A 17,264-nucleotide genomic window follows, 5' to 3' on the forward strand; every position below is an offset into this window, starting at 1 on the left:
CCTTCTGGTATTCCCAACTTGCCAGTAGGTAGGGGAAATAGTGGACTTCAAGATACACAGGTGGTACAAGGTTAAAAACAACATGTCAAAATAACCTAGATGGAAATTATATGGGAGGTATGGTCAGTGGAATATGATCTGACATCCTGACAAATGTGGACTTGAGGATTGAGAGAGAATGAATTCTAATGAAAGCTTAGTGTTCAAACTGGATTACATCTGTGTCTGTTGCCCTGCCTGATGTGCCCTCCCTAGCTCACCATTATTCTCTCTTCCTGGGCAGTAGTCCTTACATCTGGTTCTCTCTTTCAACCCTCTTCCATTTCCTCTTTTTTTCTTACCCTTTCTTCATCTCTTCTTCCTACAAATGATACCCAATGATTTCCTCAGAGTACTACTTAGCAATTCTGGCAACTACAAGGTCAGTGATATCTGATTTTGATCAGGGTTGAAAACTGACTGTAGCAATGTTTCAAGCAAAGGTTTTTTTGGCAGATTAAAAAAAAAAAACATTATGAAACCTAGAACAAAGATGAACAAATGGTTCTTGGAACCAACAAATATCTGTGACTGAACTCAAGCAGTATATAACTCATAAGACAAGTCATGTACATTCTATATATAGAGACTGTAGATATGGGGAAACTTCAAGTATACAACTAAGAAGTTAACCAATAATTTACACAGGCTAGAGGTTAGAAGTTCAAAATCCATCCTCACTTATCTCCAATATAAAGCACTTACAACCTCTGTTCACTGATCACCTCTTATCATTGCAGTAGTCTTTACGTGCCATTGTTACAACTGCTTGGGTTTCTGCCTTACTTTCAGGATGGTGGATGTCATATTCATACTGACTCGACTTCTGTTCATCTCCTGCTGTGTTCTGACTGTACATTGTGCACAACGTAAGAAAATTTTAATTGTTTTGTTTCCATATGTTGAAAATATAAAGTATTAATTAGATTTGAATTAGGCAGGGAATCAAGGCTGTGGTAATAACCATGCCTAAAGAATTAGATAGTATTCTTAGCAGTGTTTCTGTTGTAAAATTCACACAACCTGAAAGTATATGATTTTTTTTTATTTGTAGAAAGAGTAAATAATGTTTTTTTCTCTTTAAGCTAACATGCTCTGTCTCTGAACTCTGAAGCAAAGATGAAAAATTCTATGCATTAGCTACTAAAATTAACTACACTTTTACTTGTGTATTAGTGATTGTTTAGGCTACTTATATTTAATGCTTCATTTTGCAGAATGTATAAGGGATTTGCTATTTACTTTCTTTTTCAGAAAATTTCCATTCTGCAATGTATTCAATACAAACTTGTACTTGTCTGATATAATAAAAACCATGTGAATTCTTATAAGAGTAAAGAGATATCCAAAGAAAGAAAGTATATAATCATATGTGTCTATGAAAAGGGCCTAAAAACTTTGCCAAGCCAAACAGCACAATTCTTTTTCAAAATATTGCTTGTTGAAAGCAGATGTGACTTAAATTTCTCTAAATTTGAGACACTAATTCTGGTGAGGGATTTTGCCATGTTGGGTAGTTAGATGGTCAGTGGTTAGCTGAATTTGTTTCCACATTCAAAAATTAGAGTGAGGACTTCTGAGGAAGATGGTGGAATAGGGAGATCCAGGACTCAGTCCTTCCATCAGAACAACAATTACGCATGCAGAAACTGTCTGAAACAACTATAATGGAACTCCAAAGGCCAGGAGAACACTGTACAGCATCCAGGAAAGAGCAAGAGGAAGAGGCTGATAAATTATGTTAATGAGCATTAAATTTCTCTCTCCAGTTGATACTAGTGCCCATCCACCATTCTTGTGGCAGGCCACCATGGGGTCCAGTCCCTGATATGCTGAAGGTGACAGAAAGGGATGTAAAAATCCTCTTCCTCAAGAATAGGGGTGGTCATAACTGATCACTGATTATGGGATCACTGGTTCCCAGGTGAGGGCAGCTATTGTTTCACCCCCTCCCCTGAGAAAGGAGGGCAGTCATTGTTTCAACTATCCATGGACAGGAGCACAGGGGGTGGATATTAAAAGACAGGGGACACAGGGGGTGGATATTAAAAGACCCAGTGCATTCTCAGGGCTCTGGTGGACAGTTAGCTGAAGGGCTGCATTTGCTGGGAAGGCCAGGAAAGCCTGGATTTGGAGGGCCATAAGAGAAGCTTTTGGATCCCATCCTGACTCTATTTCCAAACTTTTTACTGGCATAATCTTGCCTCTTACTCATACACTACTCATTCTCCACCCTCATGTCTGTGTGGTCAGGCATGTTGTCATCTCCCCCGAAACTCCTTCACAGAATTCTTCCATCATTTCATCTGTTAGATCATTTCCTCAACAATGTATGTTCTGTAACCAGAGCTAGTACTCTTTCAAATGGATTATTTTTTTTCACCACAACAGAGAGCCCTCGTTGAGGTGTTCTAAGTCTCACACTTTGCTAAGGAATTTACATATGCACTTTTAAGCCAGTCTGTGCCCCCTTGGTGAGTTCCAGGCCTTCTTTTGACCCAGAAAGACTGAATTTGGAAAGTCATTTCTGGGGTGCCCCCCCCACCCCTGCAGAATTTGATCGCCAGGTAAAAACAGCATGAGACAATGAAAGAAGTGTAAAAATCTATACAGACAGACACTCTGTGACAAGGGCCTGCCGGTGTCAAATACCCAGGAGAGAGAGGTAAGTCCCCTGGAAAACAGAGGGGACAATCAAACACCTGTAAACAGATGACTTCCAAAACAACTAACAAGCAAAAGTCCAGGACAAGACAGAGGCCTAGAAAACAGGGTAAACTCTACACAGTGCATTTGCCTTGAGCAGACCTTTCTGATAGGAGTGCAGAAGCTCGAGAAAATCTCTGCCTTATCACCAGCTGTTTACAAAATCAAGAAACAGACATTCTGTGGAGTAAATCCCAGAGTTAACATTTTTAAATATTACAATGTACAGTGTGCAACCAAAGAGTTCAAGCAAAGAAACATAAAATGATGGCCCATCCAAAAGAAGGGGGTAGCAATACAGAAAACATCAATGAAGAACACAAGAATGTGGACATATTGAACAAAGCCTTTAAAAATGATCTTAAAAATGTTTAAGGGGATGAAGGAAAGTACAGAGAAAGAACTAAGAATATCAGGAAAACAATGAATGAACAATATGAGAATCTAAGTAAAGAGATAGAAAGTTTAAAAAGAAACCAAACAGAACTACTGGAGTTGAAATCCACAATAACGTAAATGAAAAATGCCCAGAAGAAGTTCAAGAGCAGATTAGGGCTAACAAAAGAAAGAATCAGTGAATTGAAAACATGAGATCTGAAATGAGTCAGGCTGCAGAGCAGAGAGAAAAAAGAAATGCTAAAAGTGAAAATAGCCTAAGACAGATATGGAACGCCATCAAGCACACCAATATACACATTATGGAATCCCAGTAGAAGAATGAGAAAAAGGGGCAGAAGGAATATTCAAAGCCATAATCACAGAGAACTTCCCAAGCTTTGAAAAAGACATGAATAAGCACATGCAAAAAGCTCGGAGGACAGGAAACAGGATAAATATGAAGAAAAATCTCCCCTTTGTATATTGATTACACTACAAATTGCAAAGGACAAGGAGAGAGTTCTGTAAGCTGCAAGAGAAAAGCAATGGCCTATGGACAAGGGAGTCCCAATTAGATTCAGTGCTGATCTCTCATCAGAAACCATGGAGGCAGGAAGACAGTGGGTTGATATACTTAAAATGCTGAAGGAAAACAACTCCCAGCCAAGAATTTTACAGCTGGCAAGACTACTTCAAAAATGAGAGAGAGGTTAAGACATTCACAGATAAACACAAAATGAAGGAGTTCATCACCACTAGACCTACCCTACAAGAAATGCTAAAGGGAGTTCCTCAGACTGAAAGGAAAGGCCACTAGACAGTGGTTCCAAGCAGGATAAAACAATAAAGACCTGTGGTAAAGTTAACCATTTTGGTAATCATAAATGCCAGTAATATTGTAGTGTATTTTTTTATGTGTAACAGCAGTTCTTCCTTCCTACAGGTGCTTAAAATGCAAATGCCTAAAAAGCAATGACAAATCGAGGTTTTTGTAATATAATGTGCAAAGTCATAAGTGGTAACAAGTACAAAAAATATGGAGGTGCATAGGGATATAGGAAAGTATATGTGCATGCTATTGAAGTTAAGTTGGAATTAAAGCAAATATGATTGTTATATATTTAGGATGTTAAAGGTTAACCCCATGTTAACCACAAGGAAAATAGATAAAAAATATATCCAGATAGAAGTGAGAAGGCAGTCAGTATGGTACAGCACAAAAAGGCAAATAAATATAAATAAAAGCTTTAATGGAACTGAGGGACAAAAAACATATAAAACTTACAAAGGCTAAATAGCAAAATGGCAGAATAAAGTCTCATACTATAGTGACTTTAAATGTAAAGGGATTAAACGTTTCAGTAAAAAGGCAAAGATTGGCAGAAAGGGTAAAAAAGCATTGCCCTACTATATGCTGTCTGCAAGAGATTCAGCTTAAAGTTAAAGACACATGTAGGTTGTAGGCAAAAGGATGGAAAAAATATACCATGCAAGTAGTAAGCAAAAGAGAGCTGGGGTGGCTATAATAATATCAGATAAAATACACATTAAGTCAAAAACATTTATGAGGGACAAAGATGGTCATTATATGCTAATAAAGGGGACAATTCAAGAGGAAGATGTAACAAATATAAATATATATGCACCTAATGACAGAGCCCCAAATATATGAAAAAAAAAATATTGACAGATGTGAAGGGAGAAATTGACCATTGTTCATTAATCATAGGAGATTTTAACATATCACTCTCAAATAATTGACAAAATATCTAGTCAGAAGATCAATAAAGAAGTACAGGACTTGAATGATACACTAAACCAACTAGACCTAACAGACATATATAGAACCCTGCACCCAATGGAAACAGAATACACATTCTTCTCGAGGGCACGTGAATCATTCTCCAGGATAGACCATATGTTGGGTCACATAACAAGTCTAAATAAATTTTTTAAATGTTGAAATCATATGATGTATATTCTCTTATACTGGAATGATGCTAGAAATCAACAACAGAGGGAGAAATGGAAAATACACAAATATGTAGAAATTAAACAATGTATACAAACAACCAATGGGTTAAATAAGAAATCAGAAGTGAAATTAGAAAATATGTTGAGGCAAATGAAAATGAAAACACAACATACCAAAAGTTAAGGGATGCAGCAAAGGCAGTGCTGAGATGAAAATTTGCAGTGCTAAATGCTTACATTAAAAAAGAAGAAAGACTTCAAATGAGAGTTCTAAATTCAAAACTGGAAGAACTAGAAGAAGAGCAAACTAATCCCAAACTGAGCAGCAGAAAGGAAATAACAAAGATGAGAGCAGAGATAAATTAATAGAAAACAAAAAAACAGAGAGAATCAACAATTTGAAAGGTTGTTCTTTGAAAAGTTCAATAAAATTGACAAACCATTAGCTAGACTGAAAAAAAAAAGAGAGGATACAAATAATGAAAATCAGAAACGATAATGGGGACATTGCTACCAACCCTGCTGAAATAAAAAGGACTATGAGAGGATACTTTGAACATCCTATAACATACTTTGAACCTCTTATAACAATAAATAAGATAATCTAGATGAAACGGACAAACTCTTAGAACCATGGAAACTTCTTACATTGACTCAAGAATAAACAGAAGATCTTAACAAACCAATCACTAATAAAGAGATTGAATCAGTAATCAAAAACCTCCCAACAAAAGGAAAGCCCAGGTTCAGACATTCTACCTAATATTCCAAGAAGACTTAACTCCAATTCTGCTCAAAATCTACCAAAAAATTGAAGAGGAGGGGACACCCCCAAACTCATTCTACAAGGCCAACATCACTTTTAAACCAAAGTCAGATAAAGATACCACAAGAAAAGAAAACTATAGACCAATATCTCCTATGCATAAAGAAGCAAAACTCCTCCACAAAATATAAGCAAACTGATTCCAACAGCATACTAAAAGAATTATACACCATAATCATGTGGGATTTATCCCTGTCATGCAGGTGGTTCAACATAAGAAAATGAATTACTGTAATAAACCACATTAACCAAATGAAGGGAAAAAACACATAATACATCACCTTGTCTTTCCTTTTACAAATATGTATATATGGTAAAATCCATGTCATGTTTTACATTAAGAAATAAATATGCTCTATCCTTTCCTTTGGATTCTATTGGCCTGATCTCAGAGATATTTTCCCTTCTTGCATGCCATCCTCAACCCAAAACAGATACTCAGAGGCCTGAGACTCAGGCAATCTGAAATTTCATTCTATGGTATTTCTTCTTTGTGTTTAGGCTTGCAGAGGGTCAAAATAGTTCTCCCTTTCTGGAAATTACAGTTTCTGTGCATGTTTGTAGGTTGTTTGACTCCTAAGAAACTTCTCTACTCACTGGTTTTCAGAATCTATTAAACCTATCCTCAATGTAGAGTGCTGGAAAGGATACTGCAGCCATAGCATTAGCAGAATGACTCTCCAGGGTGGCCTTGGAGATACAAAAATAAAATCATTAAGGTTGAGGATTATGTGCCTGCTACCCCCAGTGGCCTGCTATTGGGTAAGCATTTATAATATGTCTAACAGAGCACTTTGAGTCACAGAGGAACTATTAATAATTATGCCAGGACAACAGGCATAAACTGTGGCTGTCTTAGTAAACCAGTATGTATGTTGACCCTATCTTTAGGTATATTGTTTTCTCTCCCCTATGTTGACCCTATCTTTAGGTATATTGTTTTCTCTCCCCTTAGCCAGAAGATGATACTCAAATTTACTCCAAAAGAACTTTAATTCCAATATTGGATGTCCTTTGAGCTATAATGCTATGTATTGACTATTTATGATCAATACTGTGAAATCATCAGCTACAAAGTGATGGAATAAAATAATACTTTTTTGTTCTTGTCTTTGCAAACATGGTGCTTGAAATTACAATATTTGAACATTCCCAAAGTACCTCAACGTTATTTTCATTTTCATATTTTAAGATTTTTTGGCATAAACTTTTTCTAACATGCAGAACTTTTCACATATGTATCAGCAAAGCCTAATACATTTGCTCTGTGTCACTGAGGGATTTTGAATTTTGTTATTTACAGCCAGTTGTACATCTGTGGCTGACTTTGATGATTGCCCAGGGAATACAACAGATTTCTGTCCAGAGAATATTGTTTGTGCATGCAAAGATGGAGAACCTTTTTGCAAGTAAGTAGTTATATATACTGTATAAGCAGAGGTATCATAATATATTGAAAGTAATAATTTGCTTTGTTTTACTTTGTTACATTCAACAATTAAATACTCATTTAGAAATAATGTTTAGTCATTAAATGCCTCCTGTGCATATGGCATATTTGCTGCAGTCTTCCTAAATTATTTTAATCTACTGTTTTAAAACAATATACTAAAATTATTTTAATGAACTGAGACAATTTATATTAACTTCTTACCATTCAAAACTGCTTTCCTAAGACAGGATTTTTACCAATAAGTTATATATAAACATAAATATGATTTTTACTGTTCTAAAGAAGTAATTACAGGTGTGTCTCTTTTTATGCATAGCATTAATTCTGACATTATAAGTGTGAATGAAGTTCTTGTAAATAAAAAATATTTTAAATGTACTATGTCTCCCCTTTTTGTTTTCAGATTTTTTTTTAAAGCGTGTGTTCTTTGGTTCAGAGATTTTTTTTTTTTTTTAATTTGGCAGGTTTTCTACATTTTCTAACCATAAAAAGGAGAGTGGTTGTGTTTGGGCCAGCAATGGCAGGAAGACTTGGGAGGAAGGTAGAACAAGAATAAGAAAGAGTGCATATGTGAGATAATAGAGGCTAGGTAGAGAGGAGGCAGTAGTGAAAGGTTTTCCAGGGTCCATGCTTCTTGAACTGAATTTTTTTGGTTTTTTTTTTTCAGAAGTTCAGCTTCTTTATTTTCTGTGACTTGGGGGAACAGTAGATTTATATATGCATGTATTTGTCTCTATAAACCAATCAACCCAGAATTCCTTTAAGAGACATAGTACCTAAGTTATTAATACACTCTGGATTTAGAAAAAAATTTCACACTCAACGATAAGAGTTAAAGTCCTCTCTGAATTATAGACACAGAAATACAGTCACATAGTGGATGTATAGCTTCATTTCTGCAACTTTAGCCACATCTTGAACAGAATTTTGAAAACTTATTGTAAGATAGCCAGATGTAAGCATAGGGACCAATATGGACAAAGCTACCAAGGTTTGAGAGAATTTTGTGTTTGGGGAAATGTAAAAAGTTTGCTAAATCTAGAGCATAGTGGCCATGAGAGAGGTATGGTAAAGAGTGTGAGGCTGGAGAAGAAAAGAGGGAGGAAATAATATGTGTTAAATATCTAATACTGGCTAAGCCCTTTGCCTTAATTTTCATAAGAATGAAAGAAATTAGTATTATCCCCATTTTATAAAGGAAGAAACAGAGGCACCAAGAGGTTAAGTAATGTATAGCTAGTATATAACAGGGAGAGGACACAAATCCAGATATGTCTTCAAATTCCATGCTTTTTTCACATCACCAAAAGGCTTAGCTCCTGAGGGATCATGCTTTGGAATTTGAAATTCATCATGAAAGCTATTAAAATATCATTCTGGCTGCAGTGTAGGAATGGATTTGTGAATATACAGGTGAGGAGATAAGAGAGTTAAGTAGTACTACATGGTGGGAATGGCGGTGGGGGGCACAAGAAAAGGTTAGGGGACAGATCACCCAGAGCCTTGTAAATAATGATAAAAAGTAATTTATCCTAAGGCCAATGGAACAAATTGAAACATTTTCAGCAGGGCATGAAATAAACTGATTTGTGTTTTTAAAACATCAGTTTGTCTGCAATATAGAGTGGTTTGAAGGAGGGCCAAGTGGATACAAGGAGACAAATTGGGGTTTCTGGCAATAATCCAGGCAGTGGCTGTGGAGATGGAGGCAGGGGGTGTGGTTTGCGTAATTTAAGAGATACTTAAGAAGTAGAATCTATAGTGTTAACCGATTAGTTAGGATGAGGGAGAGGAAAGTTTTAAGGAGAACTCACAGGTTTTTTGCTTGAGCAACTGATTATATGGAAGTACATTTTATTGAGATGGGTAAGGCTTGGGAAGAGTCAATTGGAGCTGAGGATTAATATCCACTTTTGGATATGTTTGACAGATGTATGTGGAAAGGTGTTCCCAGTAGGCAGTTGAAAATATGGATCTGGAGCTTGGAGTCGAGGTTGGAACTAAAAGTATATATTTGGGTGCTTTCTACATTGACATGACACATTGAAAGTTGATAAGATTACTGTTCAATCCCATATCAAGCTTGCATAGAGCCCAGAAGGGTGTGGCTGCTAGACTGAAAAACACACCAGGCATAGAAGGAGACATGGATTTATTGGGACTTATGAACAGGAGAAGTTTTCCGGTGATGGCTAACCAGATGTTATCACTCCACAAAGAGAGCAGAAATGCAGGAGGCAATATGTGATTACGGAACAAAGACATTCCATATAATTTGAGGTCCTCAGGTGTCTAGTATAATCATTAAAGGGGTCTAAGACCTGATGTTTTACTAACGTTAATGTTTAAGACTAAGATACAATCAATGCCATTTTTTACATCCATAATTACATTCTTCCCACTCTGGAGCAATTGTTTACTTTCTTGATCTTTGTCCTTGGCTAAAGCAGGTTTCTTACAGGCCATTTAGGAGGGGGCCTGGATATCGAGCCACCACAATTACTAGAAAAGAAGAGGCCTGAGGATAGAATCTTGAATACCTCCCATTTTTGTTATGAAGGAAGAAAAAAATTGAGCTAATGAATGTGAACCAGTAGAAGTTCTTAGAGATGTAAAAGAAAGAGAATAACCCTGCAACAGTGAGTCCTGTGACATAACTTTCCTTTGTGATCTCGTGCTGCATAACACTCTGTCTGGATAGGCTCATTCCCTTATATGGCTTCCACCATGACATATGCAGAAGACTCAACAAATCTATCAGTTTTTCCTGTAAAATACTCCTCAAATCCAGCCATGCCTCTCCATCACCAATGCCACTAGCTTAGTTCAGGTTACCATCACCTTTTGCATTGACAACCTACTGAGTGGCCACCCAGACTCCAGTTTTTCCCCTTTAAATCTATTCTTAACATAGAAACAAATGCAATTGTGACACTCCCCTCTTCAAATTTTCGAGGGCCTCCCAGTGCTGTTAGTATAAAGTCCAAATTCTTTAGCATATCCTAAAGATCTCTACATCTTCTGGTACTTGCTTGTCTTGGCAACCTCATTGCTTGCCAATGTCCACTGCACAACATGCTCTGGACATACTGAATGACAGTATTTTCAATTCATTAAGTATGCTATTTTCTCTCTCACCTTTGAATGTTTGCATATGCTACACCTTCTCCCTATTGTTCTTCCTTTCCCGTCCCCCCTCCCACTATAGCTCTTCTTCTCTTAACAAATTCCTACTTGACCTTCAATACTAAGCTGCATCATATTGCTAACATAGCATTTAAACAAATCTACTGCAATTTCTTTCAATGTAAAGGCCTCAGTTCTTCTTTGAGGGCACCTCAAAAACAAGAACTTAGTCTTATTTATCCCCAGAACCCACTACAGTTCCTGGCATATGGGAAATGTTCTGTGTTTATTGAATAAATCAATCACTCAATGGAACCTGGTTGCTCAATAGTGGTAAATATTGAAGGATATTGAAGAAGATGAAAATGATAAAATGTCATTGTATTTAACATTTAGGAACTATTGTTGATAACCTTTGTGAGTATTTTTCCAAGATAGACTTGGGGATAGCCAGATTAAAAAATTATGTCCAAAGAATGGAAAGTAAATATAATACAGCATTGAAGAGACACATATAAGACATCTGACAATTTAAATACTATTTTTCAAGTCAGGGAAATTCCGGAGGCATCTATTCAAAGTTTTTGCCAAAGACTAATTACCTTTTGCCTATCTTCCTAATCTTTATAATATTTAGTTGCTTCATTTGTTTTACAAGATTTTATGATTATTAATTGTCATATCTTATTGACATTTTGCCTATTTTGAAAAATTTCCCCAAATTTTTCCACACAAAATTGATTCAAACAAGTTATTTAGACATATATTACTGGTGGGTCTCAATGTGGACATAACTGCTCTGGGCTTCATGTGCCTCTACACATCTATGCATGGTATCCGTGTCAGGTTCTTTGAATGTGTATATTATGACAAGAAATAATTTTTATTACTAAATGTATTTACCATCACACAATTTGGGTCAGTTACTTTTAAGATTGTTAATAGTTAAGCACTGCCAAATCAGGGTTTAAGTATCAAACTAAATGATACAATCATTATTTTTAAGTTCTTAAAACATTTTAGTGGCATTGCCAAAATTGCCACCACCACCACCACCACCCCACCATGAATGTTCCAAATGTTTCATTCATATAAAAAATAAACAAAAAACAAACTGAAATATATTTAAAGATAGACAACTTTATAAAATTGGCCAAATTAAGAGCACACACCCAATATGACTTTTAGTTGCAACAGTTGATACCCCTTTCAAACAATGTTCACATTTATCATACACCTACTGGTTAGTGAGAAAAAAATGTGGGCTACATTTTAAGTGTATTTTTATATAAAGGTTTTATATCCTATTGACAATTGGAAAAAATAATTTTACAGTATTTAAAATTTCTAACATAGTAACTGCTCAGAGAACTGGTCCAAAAAGTTAGTTCTTCTTCCTCTTTATTCTCCCTAACCTCCATGATGCTAAGCTCTATGGCTGGTTCTAAGACCTCATCTTATTTAACCCATCAGCAGCATTTAACACAGTTGATGACTCCTTCCTCTTCACTTTTCATTTGGCTTCCAGAACATTCATCTCTCCTGATGTTCCCTTTCTGCCTCACTAGCCGCTTCTCAATTTCCTTTGTTAGTTTCTTCTCTTGTCTCCACCTATTTAATGTTGGAGTGCTCCAGTGCTGTCCTTGGTCCTCTTTATCTATACTCTCTCCCTTGATAATCTCATCCAGTCTCATGGCTTTGAATACCATCCAAGCTGGGAAAATTCATACCTCTAGACTAAGATATCTAACTTCCCACTCAACATCATCACTTGGATATCTACTACCCATCTCAAAATTAACAAATACAAAACTGAACCTCTGACCTCCCCACCACCCTACCCCAAATATTTTATACCTGCAGTTTTTTCCATCTCAGCTGATGACAACTCCATCCTTCCATTCTCTTAAGCCAAAAAACTTGAAATTGTATTTGACTCCTTTTTTTTTCTTGCACAACCTACATGAAATCTTGTTGGGTCTTCCTCAAAAAGACATCCAGAATTCAACCATTTCTCACCACTTCCACTGCTATCATTTGGGCCCAAGCCGCCATTGTCTTTGGCTTAGATTACTGAATAGCTTTATGACCTTTCTCCTTGCTTCTACCTTTGCCTCCTACAGTCTGTTTTCAATACAGAAGACAGAGTGATACTTCTAAAACAGCATGTATAAAATCACTCCTCTTATCAAAACCCTGTAATAGTTCTGCATTTCACTCAGTTTAAAAGTCTAATTCCTTAAAATGGCCTATAAGGTCTCTTGAGATCTGGCCTCCGTACCTCTTTGGCCTAACATTCTGCCATATTCCCTTAACTCACTCTGCTCCACCCACACTGGTTTTCTAGTGTTCCTCAAACATTCAGGCATACTTCCTCCTTCTTTAAAGCCTTTGCATCTGCTGTTCCTGCTGCATGGAATGCACTTCTCCCAAAATACCCTATGGTTAACTCCTTCACCTTCTTCAGTCTTTGTTCAAATGTTAACTTATCAATAAGGCCTGCCCTTTACTACCATATTGTATCACTGAAAGCAGCCTCACTACCCTCCCCTCCCCACATCATTAATTTCCCTTACCCTGTTGTACTTATTCATTTTTCCATATAACTTCTCACTTTCAAACATTCTAGGTAATTTACTAATTATGCTTATTTTTGTTGTCTGTCTCCTCCTGCTAAATTGTAACCTCCTTGAGAACATAGACACTTATTTTATTTACTGGTGTATCTCAAATGCTTGGAAGAGTATTTGGCACATAGAAGACATGCAATAAATATTGTTGAATAAATGAATGAAATGTTATTGTATAATAGATGATCACTTTATTATTCACTCCTAAATAAGGAATATACTCTTACAAAAGATTTTTTTCAGTAAGAAATCCATGAGGATAGATAAGACATATTTGAAAAGTATGCTTTGACCTACTCAAACTAATGATATTGAGTTATATATTAAAAGTCATGTCCTATTAAATGAGTAGATTATTACCTATTTGAGTGTAGTAGGTGTGTTTTCCTAAAGAATCCTAGACTATCAGAGCTATAAAAGATTCTAGTAGTCATCTAATTATTCCCTTCATGTTAGCCATGGCAGTACTCTTTAGTATATTGGAACAATACAAATTAGGATTTGTGTTAAATTTCGGGGTGGGCTCCTGCATGCTGTTTATTCTTTTGTTACTCTGTTTGGGGATTGGGGGATGAGAATCAGTCCCCAAGTGAGACAAGGGAAGTTTTTACATTTTAGAGCTAGTTATGGGGAATAAAGGAGGCATGGTGGAGGAAGATTGGGTTAATGTGTGTACATATGTTCTTTTTTATTATTAAATAAACAACTTGAAGGGAAAAAATCAAGAGTAGCTGACTTAGGATCTGACATTTACTGTTCAGCTAGGTAATCCTCTATCAATTCTGTAGGAGACAATGAAGTAATCTCTAAAGACACTACACAAGCAATCTTTCCATTACTCACTCCCATGTAGGATGGGGAGACATCCTATTTTCCCCCTTCACAAATCCATAGAAATCTCTGTATGAGCATATGTCATGTCGGTCTTCAATCTATGCACTAGAGAACCATGTTTAGTGTATTTGGCAGACGCTCAAGGCTTTATAAAAATATTAGAAGTTCATATATGGGTAATTTATTTCTAGAAAATAGAGGAGAAAAATCTGAAATCATGGGAATGATGGGGAAAGGTGGATTTTGCTGGCAGACTGTCTTATTTCTTTTATTTGTTTTAAGGTGTGTAGAGTCAGTCTGTTAACCTGCATCCATCACTGTAGGAGGGAATGGAAGGAAGGCCCAGCCTGCAGTTACAGAACTGGTAGACTAGGCTGCTTCAAACTCTCATCATAGCATTGAAGGAACTAAAATAGCCAAAGTGAATAGAATTATTAGCCGGGGAAAAAATGTGGATAGTTTCAAAAGCAGTCTTGAGGTAGTCATTCTGGTTGATTCTTTTTTGTTTCCTTTCATTTTCTAACTAAGTGCCACATCTTCATTAGCTAATGGTTGGGAAATCCTGGCACTTTTTTGCATGGGATTAATGTGTTTGAGCCTGTAGGTTTTAGAGTGTTTGCTCAGGTAGAAAATGGGACAACACAAATCTTTTGAGGTCCTTAAAGGAAAACCTCATGGTTGAGTAATAATGAAATGTTTTATTCATTCAGCAGAGACAATGTGTTTTTCCTAATTTGTGAGCCTTTTCTATTTACATTATCTCTCTCTAGATGTCCAAATTTCAGAGGTCAGTGGGGAAATTACTGGTATATGGGGTCCAAATGTGACCAACTTTGGAATACTCTGGACCTGATTTTAGTAGCAGCATTGCCAGGAATAGGACTGGCTCTAATAGTTGGTGTAACAATCCAGACCATCCACTACTGTAAAAAGAAATCAAAGAAGAATATAGATGATCACCGGTAAGAAATTTCTAAATACTTCTGAGAAAGATGGGAAATCTCTTGTGAAATCAGCAAATGAATCAAGAAATAATATCATTTATCATACATACAGCTGGAGTGTTCTCTTTCATATTCATCAACATTTTAATTACATCTGAACAAAATTCAGGTTAACACTGCCAAATCATGACCTGAGGTTCAGGATTTAGATATAACAGAAACTTGAAAGCCCCTTCCCCAAATACAAGTCAAGTGTAATTCACTAAATAATTGTCCTACTGCAGTGCCTTCCTTCCACCAGGGCAGTAATTGTATGTGCCACACATAATGTCCTAATAGTATGTGTCTGGGGAACTGCTGAACCAGTACTTCCTACCCACTCCCAACCCTCAACATTTCAGAGAAATGGAAAGAGGAATCCAATAGACTTAACTGTAATCTCACTCTGCCATAGGTAAATCTCTTCACCAAACTGGGCTTCAATTTCTTCATCTGTAAAATAGAGATGGTTATAATCTGGCCTACCCACCTCATAGAGACAATGATAATTATACTGAAAGCAACAATCATTTATTGGGTTATTATGTGTATCAGGCTGGATTCTAAATGTTTCATACCTTTCAACTCATTTAATCCTCACAATAACTCTATAAAGTACAAATGAGATTTCCAAGGCACAGAGAGATCAGTAAATTGGCTGAACAGAATGAGTCCTGTACCAAGGCAGTCTGGCTCCTCAGCCTAAGCTCTTAATCCCCATGCTATACTAATAACATCTAATGAGATACATTGAAAACTGTAAAGCCCTGCTGCATTCTCTTTATTTCTTTGTTTGATTAGTAGCAAAATGTACCTTTTATACTTAGCACTACCTTTGACTGGCATAGGTATAAGGGATAAATACCAGTAAAGCAAAATGTCATCAATTTTATATTAGTTCAAATTAGCATCTATTTTAAAGTATCACCCCCCCTCCAAGTGACAAGAAAATGTTACCCTCTATGCAGTCTGAAGATAGTTTGAAATATAACTCTACAATTGGGAGTGGTTGGCACAGCGAGCCTTATACTCCTAAGAATAAGCTTGCAAATTGCAATAAAATCAACAATTTGAACAGCCATAGTTGTTTTTTTTACCTCCTTTTTTCCCCTCTCTGTCATTCTCTGAATTGACAAAGTGATTCTGTCTATAGCATGGGAGATGCCTTAGGGTATAGTGGAAAATGTTTGGACCGTAGAGCCAGAAAGACTGAGACTCAAATCCCTGCCCTATAAATAACTGACAGTGTGGCCTTGGGGAATTTCCTTAAAATTTCTCAATCCCAGGTTTCTCATTAGCAAAATGGGGTTAATAATACCTATTTTGAAGGCTCTTTGTAAATCTTCAAAATAAGAACATGTGTTTTGGGTGGAAGTATACTGATATCTACAAATTGCTTTCAATTGTATGAATAAATAAAATGAATTGATGGATGGAGGGATGGATAAATGTGCCGATAGATATATGTCAAAGCAAGAATAGTAAAATGTTAGTGGTAGAATTTAGGTGGCAGGTATATTGGCATTCACTGTAAATTCTTTCAACTTTGCTGACTATTTAAAACTTTTCATAATAAAATATTGGAAAAAATCAGATAATATGAAGTAAAGTACCTTTAACTTTTGGAAAAAAATCAACAAATTATATATCCATTGTTATTGCTTTCTCTTGGGTACATAGTTAAATAGATTCTTAAAATGGGAACACTAATTCTGTATTGTAAAAATGTGTTTATCAAAAAAAATGATTTATAACCAATTAAGCAAATGCTTGATCCTAACTATGTTTTGTTTTGTTGTTGTTTTTTTTTTTTAATGTGTCAGAGAACAAAGGAATTGGTCAGGACTCCAACCTCAGCATAACTCTACATATGCTTTCAATACTGACATGAGGCCTTCTCAACATGATCAAGGCCAGGTAAACACTAAAACTCATTTTTCAGATAAAAATAAGTTTACAGAAAATATCAAAGAGGGAAGTGCCTTGAGAAACAAAAAGAACATTGAGAGATTAAAGAAAGAGTCAGAGTGAATAAAATGAAGTGTTATCAGAAGATCAAATTGCACAAATATGGGGTTGTTGATGACACGTCACGTATCAGTAGAGTATAGGCCAGGCCCAGGGCAAATTACACTGGGAATGTCTCTACCTTTCCTCCCCATCATTTGTTTCCAGGTAAAATCAAGTTAAAACATGTACCAAAGTTAGCCTTGAAGGGGGAAGGAAATCATTAAAAGAGAGCTAGAAAGATGTGGAAAAAAGGACAAGGACATGAACCATGTGGCTTTTTTTAATGAATTAAAATCTCTTCTCCT

General features: G+C 36.2%; 1 protein-coding gene across 1 annotated transcript; it reads left to right on the forward strand.

Annotated features, from left to right (window-relative positions):
- The first annotated feature begins 832 nt into the window (after window positions 1-832).
- LOC119522265 (meprin A subunit beta-like) lies at window positions 833-16,980 on the forward strand. Its single transcript, XM_037820848.1, has 4 exons — window positions 833-908; window positions 7,227-7,332; window positions 14,737-14,928; window positions 16,773-16,980. Exons 1-4 carry the CDS (start codon window positions 833-835, stop codon window positions 16,978-16,980), a joined length of 582 nt encoding a protein of 193 aa, XP_037676776.1.
- Window positions 16,981-17,264: the final 284 nt, after the last annotated feature.

This window comes from Choloepus didactylus, chromosome X (assembly GCF_015220235.1).
Source record: "Choloepus didactylus isolate mChoDid1 chromosome X, mChoDid1.pri, whole genome shotgun sequence".
NCBI classification, from domain to species: Eukaryota; Metazoa; Chordata; class Mammalia; order Pilosa; family Megalonychidae; genus Choloepus; species Choloepus didactylus.

Coding starts and splice junctions, on each gene's coding strand:
- LOC119522265 (XM_037820848.1), top strand. CDS start 833: ATGGTGGATGTCATATTCATACTGACTCGACTTCTGTTCATCTCCTGC. Junction 909..7,226: donor GACTGTACATTGTGCACAAC/GTAAGAAAATTT, acceptor TGTTATTTACAG/CCAGTTGTACATCTGTGGCT. Junction 7,333..14,736: donor GATGGAGAACCTTTTTGCAA/GTAAGTAGTTAT, acceptor ATCTCTCTCTAG/ATGTCCAAATTTCAGAGGTC.